This window comes from Mustela putorius, unplaced genomic scaffold, assembly GCF_011764305.1.
Source record: "Mustela putorius furo isolate JIRA1106 unplaced genomic scaffold, ASM1176430v1.1 tig00000127_pilon_pilon_pilon, whole genome shotgun sequence".
In the NCBI taxonomy this organism is placed as follows: domain Eukaryota; kingdom Metazoa; phylum Chordata; class Mammalia; order Carnivora; family Mustelidae; genus Mustela; species Mustela putorius.
This window is the reverse complement of record NW_025421288.1, coordinates 3,156,168-3,174,840: the sequence shown is the minus strand read 5'-3', so window position 1 is coordinate 3,174,840 and position 18,673 is coordinate 3,156,168. Positions and strand designations below refer to the sequence as shown.

General features: G+C 36.3%; 2 protein-coding genes and 1 pseudogene across 2 annotated transcripts; all 3 read right to left on the bottom strand.

The window, feature by feature from the left end:
- Positions 1 to 643: 643 nt before the first annotated feature.
- Positions 644 to 1,615, bottom strand: LOC101680083 (annotated as a pseudogene).
- A 6,060-nt stretch (positions 1,616 to 7,675) lies between these two features.
- Positions 7,676 to 10,940, bottom strand: LOC101680389 (olfactory receptor 8K3-like). The gene is made up of 2 exons (XM_045068328.1): positions 10,903 to 10,940; positions 7,676 to 8,638 (listed from the first exon to the last, which is right to left on the bottom strand). The coding sequence occupies exons 1-2, from the start codon at positions 10,912 to 10,914 to the stop codon at positions 7,676 to 7,678; spliced, it is 975 nt and encodes a 324-aa protein (XP_044924263.1). The 5' UTR covers positions 10,915 to 10,940.
- A 6,345-nt stretch (positions 10,941 to 17,285) lies between these two features.
- Positions 17,286 to 18,233, bottom strand: LOC101680705 (olfactory receptor 8J2). Its single transcript, XM_004781678.1, has one exon. The coding sequence runs from the start codon at positions 18,231 to 18,233 to the stop codon at positions 17,286 to 17,288; it is 948 nt and encodes a 315-aa protein (XP_004781735.1).
- Positions 18,234 to 18,673: the final 440 nt, after the last annotated feature.

Below are 18,673 nucleotides of genomic sequence, written 5' to 3'. Positions count from 1 at the left end.
CCAGAGTCTATCCACTTAGCTCCTCAAGTGTTTGTTTCAATGCTATCTTTGCAGAACGCTCCCTGATAACCTTAATTAAAGGGTGACCACCATCCTGACTACTGGCTCTATCCCATTTTCATATAGCTCAATCCAATCCATCCCACTGTATAGACCAGTTCTCATGCTGCCTATTTTCTGTAAGCCCAATAAAGAGAGGGATTTTTGTTATTAAACTTCACAGTATATGTTTATTTCCTTTATTAATTAATTTATATAGTATCTATCAGGTATCTTCTTTGTGTGTGACTTTTACTATACTAGACTGTTATAGATAAGGTTGTAAAAAGAATATATGGAGTCTCTGGTTTTATAAAAATAAGTGTTTAGTAGAAGAGACAGACAAATAGGGTAGTGCCAGAACTTGTAGGAATAGTACTTGACCTGGAACTGAAACTAAATTAGGTTAGTATCTGAAGGATGAGAATGAAGACACAATCTGTTGGTGATTATCCTCATTTGAATTTTGAAAATAATGTATATTTTTCTTTATTTCTATGCTTATCACACATTGATTCTTGCTCACCTCCCCCCCCCGGAAACAACAGAACAAGACTACAGCAAGATTAACTACAGTATACATTGACTAATACATAATTTAGTGTTAGTGTGCCCTACAGTGAATTTTAAGTAAAACATTTGCAAACATTCTGAAGGTCCTATATAGGGCATTTTTCACCTCTTTGTTCCTCAAGCTATAGATAATGGGATTCAGCATGGGTATAACCAAAGTATAAAACAAGGAGGCTATTTTATCAGTATCAAATGAATGACTGGGTTTGGGCTGCACATACATAAAAAACAGAGTACCATAAAATATGACTATCACTGTCAGATGGGATCCACAAGTGGAGAAAGCCTTGTGCCTGCCCTCTGCAGAGTTCATCCTGAGCACGGCAACAAGGATCAGCATGTAGGACACAAGGACTATCAGAAGAGAGGACACCAAATTAAAAGCTGAAAAGATCAAAATTATCAGTCTAATTTCATGTGTGTCTGAGCAGAGCAAATCTATCAATGGTAGACTGTCACAGTAGAAATGCCTGATGACATTATAGCCACCAAATGATGAAAGGAAAATTTTTATAATGGTCAGCAAAGACAGAAGGATGCTGTATAGATAGGGGATTGCCACCAGCAACTGACATAATCTATGTGACATGATGACTGTGTAGAGCAGAGGGTTACAGATGGCCACATAACGGTCATAGGCCATTGCTGACAAAATGAAAATTTCACTAGTAATAAATATACTAAAGAAGGTGAGTTGGGTAGCACACCAGGTATAAGAGATGGTAGGCTGATCTACAGCAAAGTTTGCTAGCATTTTGGGTCCCAAAGCTGTTGAATAACCCAGATCAGTGAGAGCCAGGTGTCGGAGGAGGAAGTACATGGGTGTTTGTAACCTGGAGGCTATCTTGGTGAGCATGATCAAGCTCAGGTTACCCACCACTGAGAAGAAGTAAAATGTGAGGGAGAGTCCAAGCAGTGGAGCCTGCAGCTCAGGGGGTCCTATGATTCACATTAGAATGAATTCTTTCCATGTCGTTAGATTGTGCATCTCTGTACAGGCCATTTGGGAAACCTGTATTGGGAAGAAATGTACAAATAATCACTAACTTTCAGGACATATGACTGAGATGACCATTGTAGTAAGTGATTAAAGGCTGAGATCTTGCATTTATGGTCTGTTGATTTATTTGGCTGTCTAACACCTGGCAGCTCAAGTCTCTCTCTACCAACTCAGCTAAGCTCTTTATAGATTTCTTAGACACCAAAAGCACAAACAGTTCAAGTAAAAATAGATAAATGGATATAATCAAATTAAAAAAAAAAAACAGACTTTTGTGCATCAGAGAACACTATAAAAGATGAAAAGATGACCCACACAGTGGAGGAGGTTGCAAGTCATTTATCTGGTAGAGCTCTGTTATATAGAATATGTAAAGATTCTCCAATTCAACAGAAAAAACAAACAAACAAACAAACAGTGCAAATTAGAAAATAGGCTAAAGACTTGAACAGACATTTCTCACAGAAGATAAGCAAATGGTCAATAAACTCATGAAGAAAGGTTCAACACCCTTAGTCATTAGAAAAATGTAATTCAAAACCACAATGAGACAGCACCATACACCCCATAGGATTCTTTGTTTTTTAAGGATTTTATTTATTTATTTATTTGAGTGAGAGAGTGAACAAGAGAGAGAGAGCACTACCCCAGGGGGAAAGCCAGAGGGAGAAGCAGACTCCTCGATGAGCAGAAAGCCTGATGCTGGACTCCACCCCAGGACCCTTGTATCATGACCTGAGCTGAAGGCAGATGCTTAACCAACCAAGCCACCACGCACCCTTAGGATGGATATTAAAAAAAATAAATAAATAAAAAGGAAAATTATAAATGCTGACAAAGGTGTAGAGAGATTAGAACCTCTATGTATTCTTGTTGGTAATGTGAAATGGTACAACCACTATAAAGACGATTTGATGGTGACTCTAAGTTAACCATAGAATTGCCATTATAACCTGGAAAATCCACTTTTAGATCTGAAGAGTACAAACTGTTGCCTCACAGTAAATGTCTAGGTTTCACCAAAATTTATAATAAAGATGTTTACAACCTTGTATTCACCCAGAAACTTCAGTTACCAAAGCAGATTTTCGAAGAGATTGCTGAAACACTGAGGGGGTATCAGACACTAACGAGGTCCTGGAGAGAGGTACTGGAGAGTCGCTGGTCTGAGTTACTTACAGAGACAAGTGCATTGCACTCACCTCTGAGGAGGAATCTGTTTTCCCCTGTATTCCTAACAGAACCTCGTGAGAAAGATTTATGTGTATCTTTCCTCTTTTGAGGCTCTCCCTGAGGAGAAAGAATACAAGTTAATTAAGCTTGGAGGTTAATGAAGCTGTGATGTACCTGCTAATTGTATAGGACATCTTTATATCCCCCTACAAATGAAGTTCTCTTAGATACCATTCTGCACAGTGTCTCCTGGTTAACTCTTTCTACTCTAATGGAGAGATCTGGAATCCAAACATTGTATCTATAGGAAAGATATTTTCATTTTTCTCCCAACCTGTAATTTTCTCTTGTTAATACAATGGCTTTTTAGGATTTCATGGATGTGAACATAATGGAGGAATGTTTGAATCACGCTTATTGCATCCTTTTAAAAATTCACAAGGTAAAATAATATATGTATGTGTAGCCATTTTTCCCTTATTGGTGGTGTTTTAAACTTATTATTGAGTATATTTGCATATTGATAAATGTATTTATCATAAATAAATTTTACAAAGGTAGCACTTTGTGTAATTAGAATCCAAATTATACAGTAATGACAATAACAAAAATAGAATAAAACATTATCAGGACCCCAGAAGACCCTTCATTCTCCTTTCTACAATCAACTGTCCCCCTTACACACACACACACACACACACACACACAGATAATCATTATTCTGTTTTTTAACAACATAAATTACTTTCACTTATTTTTGTTACTTCATATAAAAGAAATCTTACACATACTATTTTTTGTGACTGTTTTTTTTCAGTTAATATGCTGTTATAGTCATTGCAGAATGCTCATTTTTATGTCTATATACAACTCTTTTTTATGAATATATCACAAATCAGTTGTCCATTATTTTATTGTTCAATATTAGAACTGCTTTCAACTTTTAGGCTTTACAACTAATGATATTATAAACATTCTACTTCACCTGATGTTTTGATGAACATAAAACTTTCTTTTTTCACATCTCGGATCTTTATGAAATAACAAAAAGTGGATTTTATCATGTATTTAGAGAATGGTTAGAGAATAATTTATAGATTATAAAAAATATCCCAATAAACATAAAAGCTTCTTAACAATGGTAATTAAAAATGGCTACTCCCACACCCTTTGTGTCTACAGCAACACTGACTTAATCTTGAATATAATTCTATTTCTGTGTATCTCTTATCCTAAAAACCTGAGCCATAGACTATGCATTTTTAACATTAGAAAGTACTACCAAATGAGTTTCCAGAGTAGTTATAACAGTATGCATTCTTAGTAGCTGTGCAAATTATTATAATTGTTTAATATTCTCATTAAGATTTGGTATGTTCCATCATTTTCTTTCTAGCATTATAGATGATGTGAATGGGTAACTATGTGATTTAATTTGCATTATCCTTGTACTGAATGAAATAAAAAGTCTTTCATTTGTTTCAGAAGTATTTATATATTTACTTTGAAAAGTACTTGTTCATGTCTTTTGTCATCATTGTACTGTATATCATGTCAACTATTCATTGATTTGTAAGAGTTATTTTTCAATAAGTGCTTTTAGATAATTTGTATATTTATTTGAGAAAATGTGAATGTGGACACCTACCCAGATCTTACTAGAATCATTTCTATTTGATTTAAAGATCTAAATGTGAAATGCAAATAAACAGTTTAGGCAAAAACATAATGGGACATTTTTGAGGTAGTAGAATATTTTAACAAAACACATAAAACAATATTTGTATAAAATTAAAATGATTCAATGAACTATTTTAAGAATTCTGTTCATCAAAATTAATAATGTGAGAGGGAAACTTTCATAGTAGGAGGGAATACTTTACCAGTCCTATATAATCAGATATACATGAATGAAAAATGACTCATGAAAAATATAAAAGTAACTCTTCCTCCAGAACAGGAGGGGGGTGGCAAAGAAGATGAATGAATTTAATATTCAGTGAAAGACACCATAGTCTCCAAAAATTACACCAGCTCATACAAATAACAGTGAAACTAAGCTGAGTTACTATGGGCACTTACATAAGTTACACATTTTGTTTCAAAACGTATAATAACATTAAGGTGTCCTGCTTGTAAGCAAGAATGCTGGGCTGATTTCAAGGAAAAACCTCCTAGTCTTGGGGACAATTTCAGAGGTAAAGTTTCAAATATTTCAGTAGACATTAAAAGTTTTATGTAGATTTTTAAGTGTAATAATATGTGTCCATCATTATAGTATCATACAGAATATTGTCACTGCCCTAAAAACTTTTGTCCTCAATTTATTTGTCCTTTTCCTGCCCCAGTATACAGGATTTTTATAGATATCATTTATAATACTGTTTTCTTTTATTCTGGTCACTGAGGTAGTTTATTGGAAATAGGTGTTGAATGTTATCATAAATCTATTTAAGGTGTTCTTTTAACTAGTAATAATGTTAATTTATGTTAATTTATTTTCTGTTGGCATTTGCATGTCTCTTCTTCTAGTTCTCCTCCTCTTCTTTCTAGCTCTTCTTCTTGCTCTGCTGTGTAGATTATATTTTTTGAAGATGTCATCACGTATTCACCCATTCCACCCTTGATAAGCACTTAACACCTATGATGACTACATCTGCCACAAACATTCTATTACTTATTCTCCAGTGGACATAATTGCACAGGAAGGGAATTGCTGCATCATAGAGTATACACACACCAAATTTAGTAATTATTCTCTTATTTTTCGAAAGTATTTATGGTAACGTACTCTCCCTGAAACAGTTACAAGAATTAGAGTTTCCCACACCCTTATCGACACTTTGAATTATTATCCAAATTTTGAATTTTAGCTACCCTGCTGAATGTGTAATGGTATCACAGTATATAATCTTCACTTACATTTAATGAATAATTTTTTTGAACACATTTATGCATTTTTGGCAGATTTGATACCCTCTTTTGTGAAGTGTTCCTTCAGGTGTCCTGCCCTTCCCCCCAACTTATTCATTCCCTCCCAATAGGTTGACGGTGTTGATCATCTTCATTCTAGAAGTTAGAACAATTTGTTGTTTTATTTTGTTTTGTTTTACAGATTACTTTGAAGGGTGTGTGTACTTCACATGTGGTCCCTCTGGACTTTTTCGCTTTCTTACAATATTTTTTTATTAATAGAAATTTTCATTGTAGAGGGTACTATTTCTTTATTAGCATTATTATTTCTTGTACCCTGTCTAAGGAATCTTTGTTGATCCCAAGTCATGAAAATGTTATTTTACTTTGCTTTACCAAAATTTTGGTTTCAGCTTTCACATTTCCATTCATAGCACATCTCAATTACGGTTTGCATGTAGTGGATAAAAGACCAAGATTCATGTTCTACATAGGAACCTAATTGAATACAGTCAGTTTATTGAGAAGCCTGATTTTCCCCTCTACATTGTGGTAGGGCTATTATTTTAAAACTCGTAGAATTACACACGTGATTCTATTTTGGACTTTATTATTATATTCTTGATCTCTCTGTAAATATGTGCACTGATGACATATTTTTAAAAATAATCTCACTTCATTAAAGGAATTGTTTCTGTTATTGGAAGTCCTCTGAAGTCTTTCTTCTTCTGAGATATTGCCCTGGATATCTAGATCCTTTGCATTTCCACATAACTTTTGATATTAGCTTAACACTAAAAAATGCTATTGAAATTTTGATTGTTACTGCATTAAATCTACAGGAAAATTTATGGAGAACTGGTTTCATCACAATATTTATATCTTCTAACCAATGACATGGTATATATATAAACATTTATCTCTCCTCTAGTAACTCAGTAATGTTTGTTACAGTGTCTAGCAATAAAATCATGCAAATCATTCATTAGACTGTTCCCTAAGTATTCTATAGATTTTATCTAGCGTAATTGATAGTTTAAAATTTCAACTTTACCTATTTTTGCTGGTGGATAGCAAAATAATTCATCTTTAATATGTTGATATTATATCCACTAATCTTGCAAAATCTACTTACTATTTCTAACGTTTCAGTGTGAAGTTTTTTGAACTTTTAATGTACATATTTATGACACATGAAAATAAACTTTATTCTGCTTTCCCATGTTTACACATGTTCATATATCATGATGTAACAAATCTGAAATGCCACCTATCAAAGGGGATATAGTTAAAGTGTCAACAGGGATACAGCTAAGGACAGACAGTGTTGACTACACATTGATGTATATATGCCCAGCACACACACACAGAAAAAAAACCAATAAATGCCATCTTATGTCAGTATGTCAGTGTGGTGGGCACTGGTCTTAAAGTGGTGTTTAGTCCACAAAATATATTTAAAAAAAGACACCAGAAAGGCTTAAAAAACTATTTAATGGGGGTGCCTGGGTGGCTCAGTGGGTTAAAGCCTCTGCCTTCAGCACAGCTCATGATCCCAGGGTCCTGGGATCGAGCCCCACATTGGGCTCTCTGCTCAACAGGGAACCTGCTTCCCTTCCTCTCTCTCTGTGTAACTTTCTGCCTACTTGTGATCTCTGTCTGTCAAATAAATAAATAAAATTAATAAAAAAGTTATTTAATGGCAGATGTATTGACTTCCCTTAAACCCTTAAATTGTAACATAAGTATTGGCAATTTGAGAATAGAAGTCTGCACTCCAGTTGCTCATGGTAATACTTAAGGACAAGTAAAAATTGATACCAGAAGGATGATCACTACTGGAATAACTATAAGTTGAAAAATGAAAAACATTCTAGTTTCCATTACTTTTATACATTACACTTCTTAAAGGCCTATGTCATATAATAAACAGCAGTCTGTAACATGATTTATTATATACAGAGTCTATACTGAGTCCTACATAGGCAGTCTGTGCAGACTTTTCCAGATTCTATGCAGGGAACCTTTTACCTCTTTGTTCCTCAGGCTGTAGATCATGGGATTCAGCATAGGTATAATCAAAGTGTAGAATGCAGAAGCAATTTTATCAGTATCAAAGGAATGACTTGATTTGGGCTGCACGTACATGAAGAAAAGTGTTGCGTATAATACAACAACCACTGTCAGATGGGATCCACAGGTAGAGAAGGCCTTGTGCCTGCCGTCTGCAGAATTCATCCTGAGGATGGCCATTAGGATCAGGATGTAGGACACAAGCACTATCACAAGGGAGGAAACCAAATTGAATGCTGAAAAGATCAGTATTATCAACTCAATATCACGTGAGCTTGAGCAAAGCAAAGTTAACAAGGGAAGACTATCACAGTAAAAATGTCTAATGACATTATGTCCACAGAAAGAAGACATAAATATTTTTATGGTGGTTGTCAGAGAGAGAAAGGCACTGTAGAGATAGGGGATGGCTACCAGCACCCAGCACACTCTTTGTGACATAACAACTGTGTAGAGCAGAGGCTTACAGATGGCCACATAGCGGTCATAGGCCATTGCTGACAGAATGAATAGCTCACTGATGATGAACAAGATGAAGAAAGACAGCTGTGTGGCACACCAGTTGTAGGGGATTGTATTTTGGTTAGTTACCAAATTTACCAGCATTTTGGGTCCCACAGCAGTTGAATAACCAAGATCAATGAAAGCCAGGTGTCTGAGAAAGAAGTACATGGGTGTTTGGAGCCTGGAATCCATGTTGGTGAGGATAATCATGCCCAGGTTGCCCACCACTGAGACCGTGTAGATGACGAGGAAGAGCCCAAAGAAGGGAGCCTGCAGCTCTGGACGGTCCGTGATTCCCATTAGGATGAATTCTGTTAGCACTGTTAGGTTTTGTTTGTTCATCCAGGCTGTTAAGGAAAATTGCTGTGGGAACAACCATCACAAGAGTCATTGGGTTTCAGGAGACAATGTCTGTTGAGATTTTAGGATGCAAAGCCATTGTGGGTAAGATAAACCTAATTTTTTAGACGAGTTAATTAAAATAAGACTCACCTCCATCACTGAACCTGGAACCAAATTTAGAAAGTGTTACAACCTAAGAAATAGGGCAATCTTTGTTTGCTTGCTTGTTTATTTGTTTTTCTTTGATGCCACATGCTAGCTGGAATTCTTGATTTTTAAAAAACATTTTGCATTTAAAATGCCTGTAATTGGCTAAATATACAATACTTTAGAAGGAATTATAATAAAAGTAACAACACTCTGCCTCTTGCCCTTGCAAACTTTAGTTCCAACCTCCATGTAAACCATGATTAACCCAGTTTCTTATCTGTGATATGTTGCACACCAAGTAAAGCCTGCATCTACAAGTTATTCAATATAAAAAGGAAGAATTTGGTACATTCTTACATTTGCTTTGACCTTAGAACTGATTCTCTGAAATGATGTGTTTAATGATATAGTTGTACTTTCTACCACATTCAAAGACAAGTAAAGGTTAGACTGTATTTTTTAATTTATTACTTAAAATCATCCAATATACTGCTATAAGTGCAACAGACAGAAATATCACTCTAAAGTAGGGGATACTATCTCAAATATCTTAGAGGTTGGCAAATAATGTTGCACGAGGTACATGAATGAAAGATTAATTTGAATACTGTTCTTACACCTTTATTTCATCTTTCATCATATGTACATGAAATGTTTTCTGCTAACACATTTTATTTAAAGATTGCACTTTATCAGGGTGCCTGGGTAGCTCAGTTGTTAAGTGTCTTCCTTCGGCTCAGGTCATGACCTGAGGGTCCTAGGATTGAGCCCTGAATCTGGCTCTTTGCTCAGTGAGAAGCCTGCTTCTCCTTCTCCTACTCCCCCTGCTTGTGGTCCCTTTCTCCCTGTCTTCCTCTCTTTGTCAAATAAAAAGTGAATAAAATAAAAAAAGATTGCCCTTTATTGACTTTACTTTTCTAACTCCTTTCTCCTTCAGATTGTTTTTAAAGACAGGTGTCCCAAAATTTCATGAAAAAAGAGATTATCCATATTTTTTACTAACTATTCCAGAGTGAAAAAGTGAGAACCCCACTATAATTCATTCTGGGAGACAAAATCATGATTTAAAAAAGAAATATATGATAATAAAAGAATCCTACAATATATTCAGTATATATGCATCCCACAAACTCACATATATTCATGATACACACACACACACACACACACACACACATACATACACATTAGTAACTATATCTACTCTAAACAATATGTCACTTATATCAGTTTTTAAAAATGTGTAACAATTATAGGACATCCAAGCTGCATTCATCCCACATTTGTCTAAATGATTGAATTTTGGAAATTCTATAATTAGAATTCATCACATTATCCAACTGAATTAGAAAGAAAATGAAGCGTTTTAATGGATGAAGAGTTAATGCCATTTAGAATGGACAAAAGCTATAAAAATTAAGAATAAAAGAGAAATACCATAATGATAGAATATCTAATATAAACTGCCAGGTACCTACTTTTAATGTCTTAAGACATTTTGGGGAAAAAAATACAGAAACCTAAACAAATTAGAAAAATATGTTCCTGTATTATACAAGTTAGTGTTATAAAAGTTTCAGTTGTGCTCAACTAGAACCTCTGGATGCCCTTAAATAAGCAGACATTTCCAAAAGAATAGAATAAAAATTCAATATTAATTTAACAGATAAATTACTTCATAAAATTTTCTCTATCCAAAAATCTATTCAAAATATTTATGGTAAAGCAATAACAAACATTCATTAGCAACAATCCAACAAGTGACAAAGCCTGATGTCTTAAGCTGTAAATATACCCAAAGAAAGGACTATCCCACAGCAGTTTTCACAGTTTGGCAAACCTCTTCATCTCAACATTCATTTTATTGTGATACTACAAAACTCTGTGGAGTTCTTCTAAAACTCAACTGAGTGAATATTTGCGTGGCCTCCTCCCACCAGTTCTACCCAAGCACTGCCTGGAAAGAAACAAGGAAACTGAGCATCAAACCTGACTCTTAGCAGGTTTGGAAGCAGAAACTCCAGAGCCGTGCCCGGACCTGGGGGATGGGCATGGAGGCCAAGGATGTCCTCTTATGCAAATGAGAACACTCAACCTCAACTCAATATTCTATAACATTTTGTAAATAGCCTCACCTGAGTGGTCATACTGGGTTGGTCATACTGAGAACACTGCACATTTACTAAAAGTTGGGAGGGAAAGAGGACAGAAGAGGATTGTAAGTAGAGCTTACGAAAATACTAACTCCCCCTTCACAATTTTTTATTGTCTGCAATCTCAATATCAATGTAGAAATAATAACAAATAGAAATGAGGTCCCTTACCACCTTCAAAGAACACACTCATTATGGTAAACATACATCATTACTCCAGAAAACCTAGTTATGAAGAGAGATGATTTACATGCATGATGTACTGTACTGAGTCTGGCTTTGGTGACTATACTCATATCGGTCATTTCAGTGGAAGACAGGGATCCAAAATCATCATTGCAGCTGATCTAGCAATCAGTATAATCAATGCCATCTATTCACCTTAAGTGAAGACTGTCTTCTTGTTCCTTTGTGTGATTACTAGACCTGAATGCTGTCAGAAGAATTTATGAACATCTTCTCCCTTTGAGACACTCCCCTGAGAGTGTGAATGCAATTCTTGGTTATTCCCAAAGCATCTGAGAGCAAGAAATGATGCCACTGGTCTTTTCTAATTACTCAGAGTAACTTTGATTTCCCTATTGAGGAGTTTTAAAAAATATTTTATTTATTTGAGAGAGACAAAAAGAGAGAAGTAGGGGTAGGGGCAGAGGAAGAGGGAGAAGCAGACTTCCCACTGAGAAGGGAGTCCCGTGTAGGTTCCATCTCAGGACCCTGAGATTATGACCTGTGAGTTGAAGGCAGACACAGCCAACTGGCCCCCAAGCACCCTGTTTTTATATATACAATTCACTTGCTTTCCTTAGATATCATTTTTATTGTATTCACTTAAATGTCTGGATGTAAGTAGAATATTTCTCAGATACTTGCATCATCTATCAATTACATAAACTTCTAGTATTTTCCACAATGGATTCTTCCATGTTTTATATCTGAGGATAAAGACAAAACTATTTACACATGACCTATAGTGTGTTAAAAGCTCAGAAGGAATAAAAATTAGGAATATGTATGTAAAGTAATTTATAGGGCACCTAGGTGGCTCAGTGGGTAAAGCCTCTGCCTTCGGCCCAGGTCATGATCCCAGGGTCCTGGGAATGAGCCCACATGGGGCTCTCTGCTCAGTGGGGGACCTTTTTCCCTCTCTCTCTCTGCCTGCCTCTTTGCCTACTTGTGATCTCTGTCTATCAAATAAATAAGTAAAATCTTAAAAAGGGGGGGGGGTACCTGGTTGGCTCAGTTGGTTAAGCCTCTGCCTTCAGCTCAGGTCATGATCTCAGGGTCTGGGGATAGAGCTCTGTATTGGGTTCTCTGCCCAGTGGGGGACCTGCTTCCCCTTCTCTCTCTGCCTGCCTCTCTGCCTCCTTGTGATATCTCTCTCTCTCTCTCTCTGTGTCAAATAAATAAATAAATAAATAATCTTTTTAAAAAATAAAGTAATTTATATTCATTTTTTTAACCTAAGGGATTGAGTTAATGATACATAATTCCACAACCTGTGTTCATCCTCATCCTAATTCCCACTCCTACATCAGTTTCCTTTCCCTACACAAGTATCTCCTCCACAAAAGTTGATATATGTTCTTAATAAGAAATTCAGCTTTATGGGGTGCCTGTGTAGCTCAGTCAATTAAGTGTCTGACTCTTAGTTTCAGTTCAGGTCATGATCACAGGGTGGAGAGATTGAGCCCTGCACTGGACTCCACACTCAGTGGGGAGTCTGCTTGAGATTTTCTCCCTCTTCCTCTGCCCCTCCCCCCACTCATACTCTCCCTCTTAAACTCTAAATTAAATAAATAAATATTTTTTCAAAAGAAAGACAGCTTTATAAAGTGAATATAACTCATGCTTTGAAGTGCACACATAGGTTGTTACATGACTTATTTCGATTCATCAAGGTTCTCAATCAACTATATGTTTTTGAATTTTATTCATTTTCTATATACACAATATTTTGATGGCTTCTGTTTAATAAAATTGCTATAATCTGTCTCTACCCCCATTTACTATAGGTTTGCTGCCATAGTAAGAGGCATTTAGTTAGTTCCCAACTTGTGACTCCACATGCATCCCCACAATTAACTTTGTGTGTGTGGTCCCCACTGACCCACGAATGAACATGTCTGTGATGTATCTCCTGAGGCCCTGTTTTAGGATAAATAGAACACATTTAATTTATTTACATAAGGATGGATCTACTCCAAGATTTCTTTGAACTGCATACATCCCACCATTAGTACACATCATTTCATATTGTGGACGTCCAACTCATGAATATGTAGCACTTGAACAAATGGTAAAGGCTGCAGCAAATAATTAAATCAGATAAACTTTATAGAGCTAATATAGTTTTCCTTGATTTAATACTTTATTTTTTAAAAGAATCCAAATACTTGTCAAGATTTGAAAAAAAGAAAAAATGTGCTATGATCCATGTAAACAAAGAAGTTCAGATATTATAACGGAGACTGATGCACATTAATTCTAGTATAATGTTACTATTTGGATGTCTATAACATGATAATGCTGATGAAGTGGTTGTTGGTGTGAAAAAACACTGACACATACCTCATAGCAAATGGGTGGAGGTGACCTCCAAATCCTACATTTCCTCCTGGGCACCTGGATAGCTGACTTCTCCTCCTCCTGGAAACTGTGAAGAAGTAGCTGAGCTGTAGCCTGACTCCTCTTGGAAGCACAGCCCCTCCCTGTGGGCAGCCAATCTCCGTCCCTACTGTGTGCAAGTCCTGAGTGCCTCCCATAGTGCTTTCTGTTTCAGAGCTTGTAGTTCTTTTCTTCAATGGTTTCCTTAAAAGCATTTTTTTTTTCATTTCCATTGAGATGGCTTTTGAAAATAGCCATTTGGAAAGCAGAGGTGATAGATGAGACCCATGGCACGTAGACATCTGGTGAAGACTTATGGACTTGCAGGGAGATGGCATTAGCTCAATCTAAACTTACCTAGACCTTAAGGGATCAGAAAATCTGTATCAGAACACTTACAATTACTCAGTTTAACTTTTTTAAAGAACTTATTTATTTATTTATTTGGGAGAAAGAGACTTCATGGGTGAATGAGGGGAGGGACAGCAGGAGAGGGGGAGAATCTCAGGCAGACTCCGTGCTTGGTGCTTCATCTGATGCAGGCTTGAACACATTATCCTGAGATCATGATCTGAGCTGAAATCAAGATTCTGATGCGTAACCCACTGAGTAACCAAGATAGTCTCTTAATTTAACTTTTAATTAAAAAAAAAGAATCCTACCAATTTCTGTTATCTTTAAGATTATCAATATAGTAGGAAACAATTAATACCAGACATATTTCCTGGAATGTAAATAAAATATTAGGATATATGATCATGGTGCTTCAGAACAAAATGAACTGCTATGAAAATAATCCTTCAGTAAGTTTTGGAATTTAAATTCATGAAATGGCATTTACTATGCTGAATTTGGGGAAGCTTGGTGGTTTTTCTTATTTTCATGGTCTTGAAAGGATTCAGTGTCTGTCACACAAGATTTACACACTTGTAATGCTTTCTGCCTAGAGTATCCCTATATATGGAATCAGGTCAAAGCTACTGCTTTTGTGGCAGCTGCAGAAGGAGGGGTCCTGTGGCTGTTTGAAGTGTGTCCTAGCGTTCAGGTGTTGTCGGACTTTGCTTTATTGCTGTGTCTTGCATCTTCTCTTGCCCCTCACCACTAGAGGGATTTTGTTGTCACTGGACACAAATGTCATGGAACCTTAATAGCGGTTAGTTAGGGATAAGCTGGAAGTACAGGTGACTTACATCTCATAGGGCGTGAGCTTTGATCAGTTGGAGATTAAAGCTGTCATATAAATTATTTGCCATTCCTTACTTCATGGGAAGCTGGTACTGGGCTGATACACTTTCCTGACTGGTTGATAGTTTTTTTGATAAATGTGTGCAAGTGATATGTGAGTACATGTGTATGTGTGCATACACTTAGGAACCTTTGAACTAAATACTTCCTGCTTATCCTTCATTAGAAGAGGGCTTTGTGTATAGTTTACTTAGGACAAACTTTGTAGCTAAGTAATTTAGAGGGGCAATTAGTGAAAGGTTTTTGAGACCATCCCATTGAGTGTTAGTGAATGAGACATGCAAAATTTTAGATTGCCTGGTTTCACAAAGCACACCATATATATAGATATTTGAGGCAGAAATATGTCTCCCACCCTGTCAAAGATGCCCAGAACTGTGAACATGGTGCCTTCCATACAAAGAGATCTGCTGATGTGATTAAGTTAAGGACCTCCAGTTGGGAAGTCTGGTCTGGACTCTCTGGGTGGGACCAACGTAATCCCAAGAAAGAAAGGGAGGTAAGAGAGTCTTAGTCAGAAGGAGATGTGGCAGTGCAAGTAGAGGTCAGAGTTATAGGGTCACTGTTTGGAAGGGTGTGTCAAGCAAGGGAAGAAGGTTGTCTCTAGAAGCTGGAAGAGGAAAAGAAACAGACTCCTCTGGAGGAAGGAGCAAAATCTGCTGACATCTTGGTTGTAGCCCAGTGAAACTCATTTTGAAATGTTGACCTTGAGAACTGTGGGATAATAAGTTTCTGTTGTTTCAAGCCACTGAATCAGTGGTGATTTGTTGTAGTATCAGTAGGAAACTAATACAAGTGACAACATAATTATGTTTAGAACACACATATGTAAACAAAGTTAAAAAGTGGAAAGCACTACAGTTTTCATTCTTGACTTTAATTCATTGAATAAAATACATAGGTTTGGTAGACATGCAAGGGTGAGTTTAGACATGTTGCTCCAATTCCATTCACAACTAGACTCAAAGACAATGGTTTTGTGCTGAGGAATATACTTCCCCAATTGTACAGGTATAGGTTGGTACAGCCAAATACAGCAATGGGTAAACCAGACTAACAGAAAATAAATTATCTATACTATATACTTTGATATATTTATAAAAAAGAAAACTTAAAAAATATTTTTTTAAAGATTTTATTTCCTTATTTGACACAGAGAGAGAGATCACAAGTAGGCAGAGAGGCAGGCAGAGAGAGAGGGGGGAAGCAGGCTCCCCACTGAGCAGAGGCCCAATGTGGGACTTGATCCCAGGACCCCGGGACCATGACCTGAGCCGAAGGCAGAGGCTTTAATGCACTGGGCCACCCAGGTGCCCCAAAAACTTAAAAATTTTTAAGGGTAATGCTATCAAGTTATTGCTACTTCTGCCTGTGGTGAAGAGTAATGTCTGTGACACACTGTGACTTTTCTGTTTTCTGCTAAATATTTTGCTTATTTAAAACGAAAGTTAAGAGTTAGCTTACGAAACTAAGTGTCACATTTGATCTGTTTGGCTTGTTTCTGACTTCCTGAGACTGTCAGAATCTACTTTATTTCCAGGTATTGCCTTACCTCTCATGCCATGCCCTGTCTCCCTCATTACATTGTATGTTAGTAGCATTTTGCATGCACAGATAGAAAGAGATAGAATAAAAATGAATATTTATTTATTTATTGGAGGTGGTGCCCTTGAGAATTGGTGTCACCTTAATGGCAATGACTTTTTTTTTCCCTTTTGGTCTACTAACCCTTGACTGCAAAACACTAAACAAAAATGCTAAAAGAAGTAGCGTTTGCTTTATATTTTTATACCACAGATGATTAGCTCTACATAATGTTAGGGAGAAAAAGAAGATTGGAGAAAACTAATTTTATATAATATCAGGATAAATATCAACATTTTGTTTTATGTACATGTACCACACAAGAGGAATGAAAAAGTGGACTCTCCCTTCATGCATTGTCTTCTGTTTTTCTACATAGCCTATTCCCATGAATATCTAAGCATTTTTTTGTTCAGTTTTTATTTTATCCTAAAGGTTTCTTTTTCTGTGATATAAATTTATATGAAGTGCAAGATAAAAATGGATTTTAAAAGGTAAACAAATTGTAAGATAAAATAAACAAAAAGTGAAAATAAAGCCTTTTGTAGTTGAACAAAACTGATCTATGGCAAGAAAGATGACCTGATGCTTGACCAACATCCAAGGACTGGTTTTCACATGATTTCCCCAATTTCACATTTCCTGCTCCTTGATTAGAAATTATAAAAGCCCAGTAGAAAGTTGTGTTTCATTGTAAAATATGCTTATTCTGAAATTATTGTTTACTACTTATATAAGTATACTTTCTTTGGTCAACTAACACATCTTTGTATTAGCAAAATTTGGGTATTTGAGGTTGGAAAATAAAGGGTTAAGATTTTTCCATTGAAATCCATGGAATTTTTAACTATTTATTACCTCTGCATTTAATAGATATTAGCTTTTTAGAAGCAAATGAAAACACTTTTATGAAGACAATTGAAGCTTTAAATTTACATTAATTTGAAAGACTGACAAGGGTTATTTAGGAATCGCTTGAATGCATCCTTCACATCTTTGTTCCTTAGGCTATATATAAGGGGATTCAGCATTGGTATCACCAAGGTGTAGAAGACAGAGGCCATTTTATCAGTATCTAAGGAGTGGTTGGTCCTTGGTTGCAAATACATGAAAAGAATTGTCCCATAGAACACAGTGACAGCCATCATGTGAGAGGCACAGGTAGAAAAGGCTTTTCGTCGGCCCTCTGAAGAACGGATCCTCAAAATGGCAAGGACAATGTTGAAGTATGATGTTAGAACAATAATCATAGAGAATATCAAATTGGTCCCTGCAGAGATAAATATTGCTGTTTCTGGAAGGTAGGTATCAGAACAGGACAACGCCAACAAGGGAACAGTATCACAGTAAAAATGGTTGATTACATTGGAAGAGCAGTATGACACAGAGAACACACAGGAGGAGACAGTAAATGCTGTGGTCAGACTGTAGAGGTAAGTGAGGGACACCAGCAGTATGCACATCTGTGGAGAGACCACCACCATGTAGAGCAGAGGGTTGCAAATAGCCACATAACGATCATATGCCATTGCAGCTAGCATGAAAATCTCACCAACAATGAACACCAGGAACCCACCCAACTGGGCTGCACATCCATAGTAGGATATGGTTTTCTTTGTAACCAAGAAGTTTACCAGCATTTTGGGGGCAATGACAGTAGAATCGCCAAGATTAATGATAGCCAAGTGCCTGAGGAAGAAGTACATGGGCGTTTGGAGCTGAGAGTCAACACTGGTGAGGGTGATGATGCCCAGGTTCCCTGCCATGGTCAGTCCATAGATCAGCAGGAAAACAAAGAAGAGTGGAATCTGGAGGTCTGGGCGATCTGAGACTCCCATGAGAATGAACTCAGTCACCTGGGTGAGATTTTCTGAGGCCATTTATTTTGTTGTTCTCATCTTTTAATGGGGAAAATGGAAGGAAATTAATAGATGGTCAAATTGATTTTTCTGGTAGATGCTAGGTTGTAGACTGTCTCATATAAATTGGATAATAATTTCTGGTCACAGGTAAAAGTGTCAAATTTTAATTGTATTTCTCATAATCTTAAAAAATTCAGAAATACACACTTTCTAGAGACTAATTTCCTGTTAAAAGTGTTGTACAAAGCCGTTTTCAATTGTGTTAGATATAATTTATATTAGTTGAGTGTACAAAATCTATTATATGTATTGCTATATATTTGTGTATTTTAATATACTATTGCATGAATATGTATTTACATATACACATGTATCTGTGTATGCTTCCAGTGATAAAAGATAGCTCTGTATAAGAAGTTGATGAGCCAGGGTGACCTCCAATGACTTTCAGTTATTTT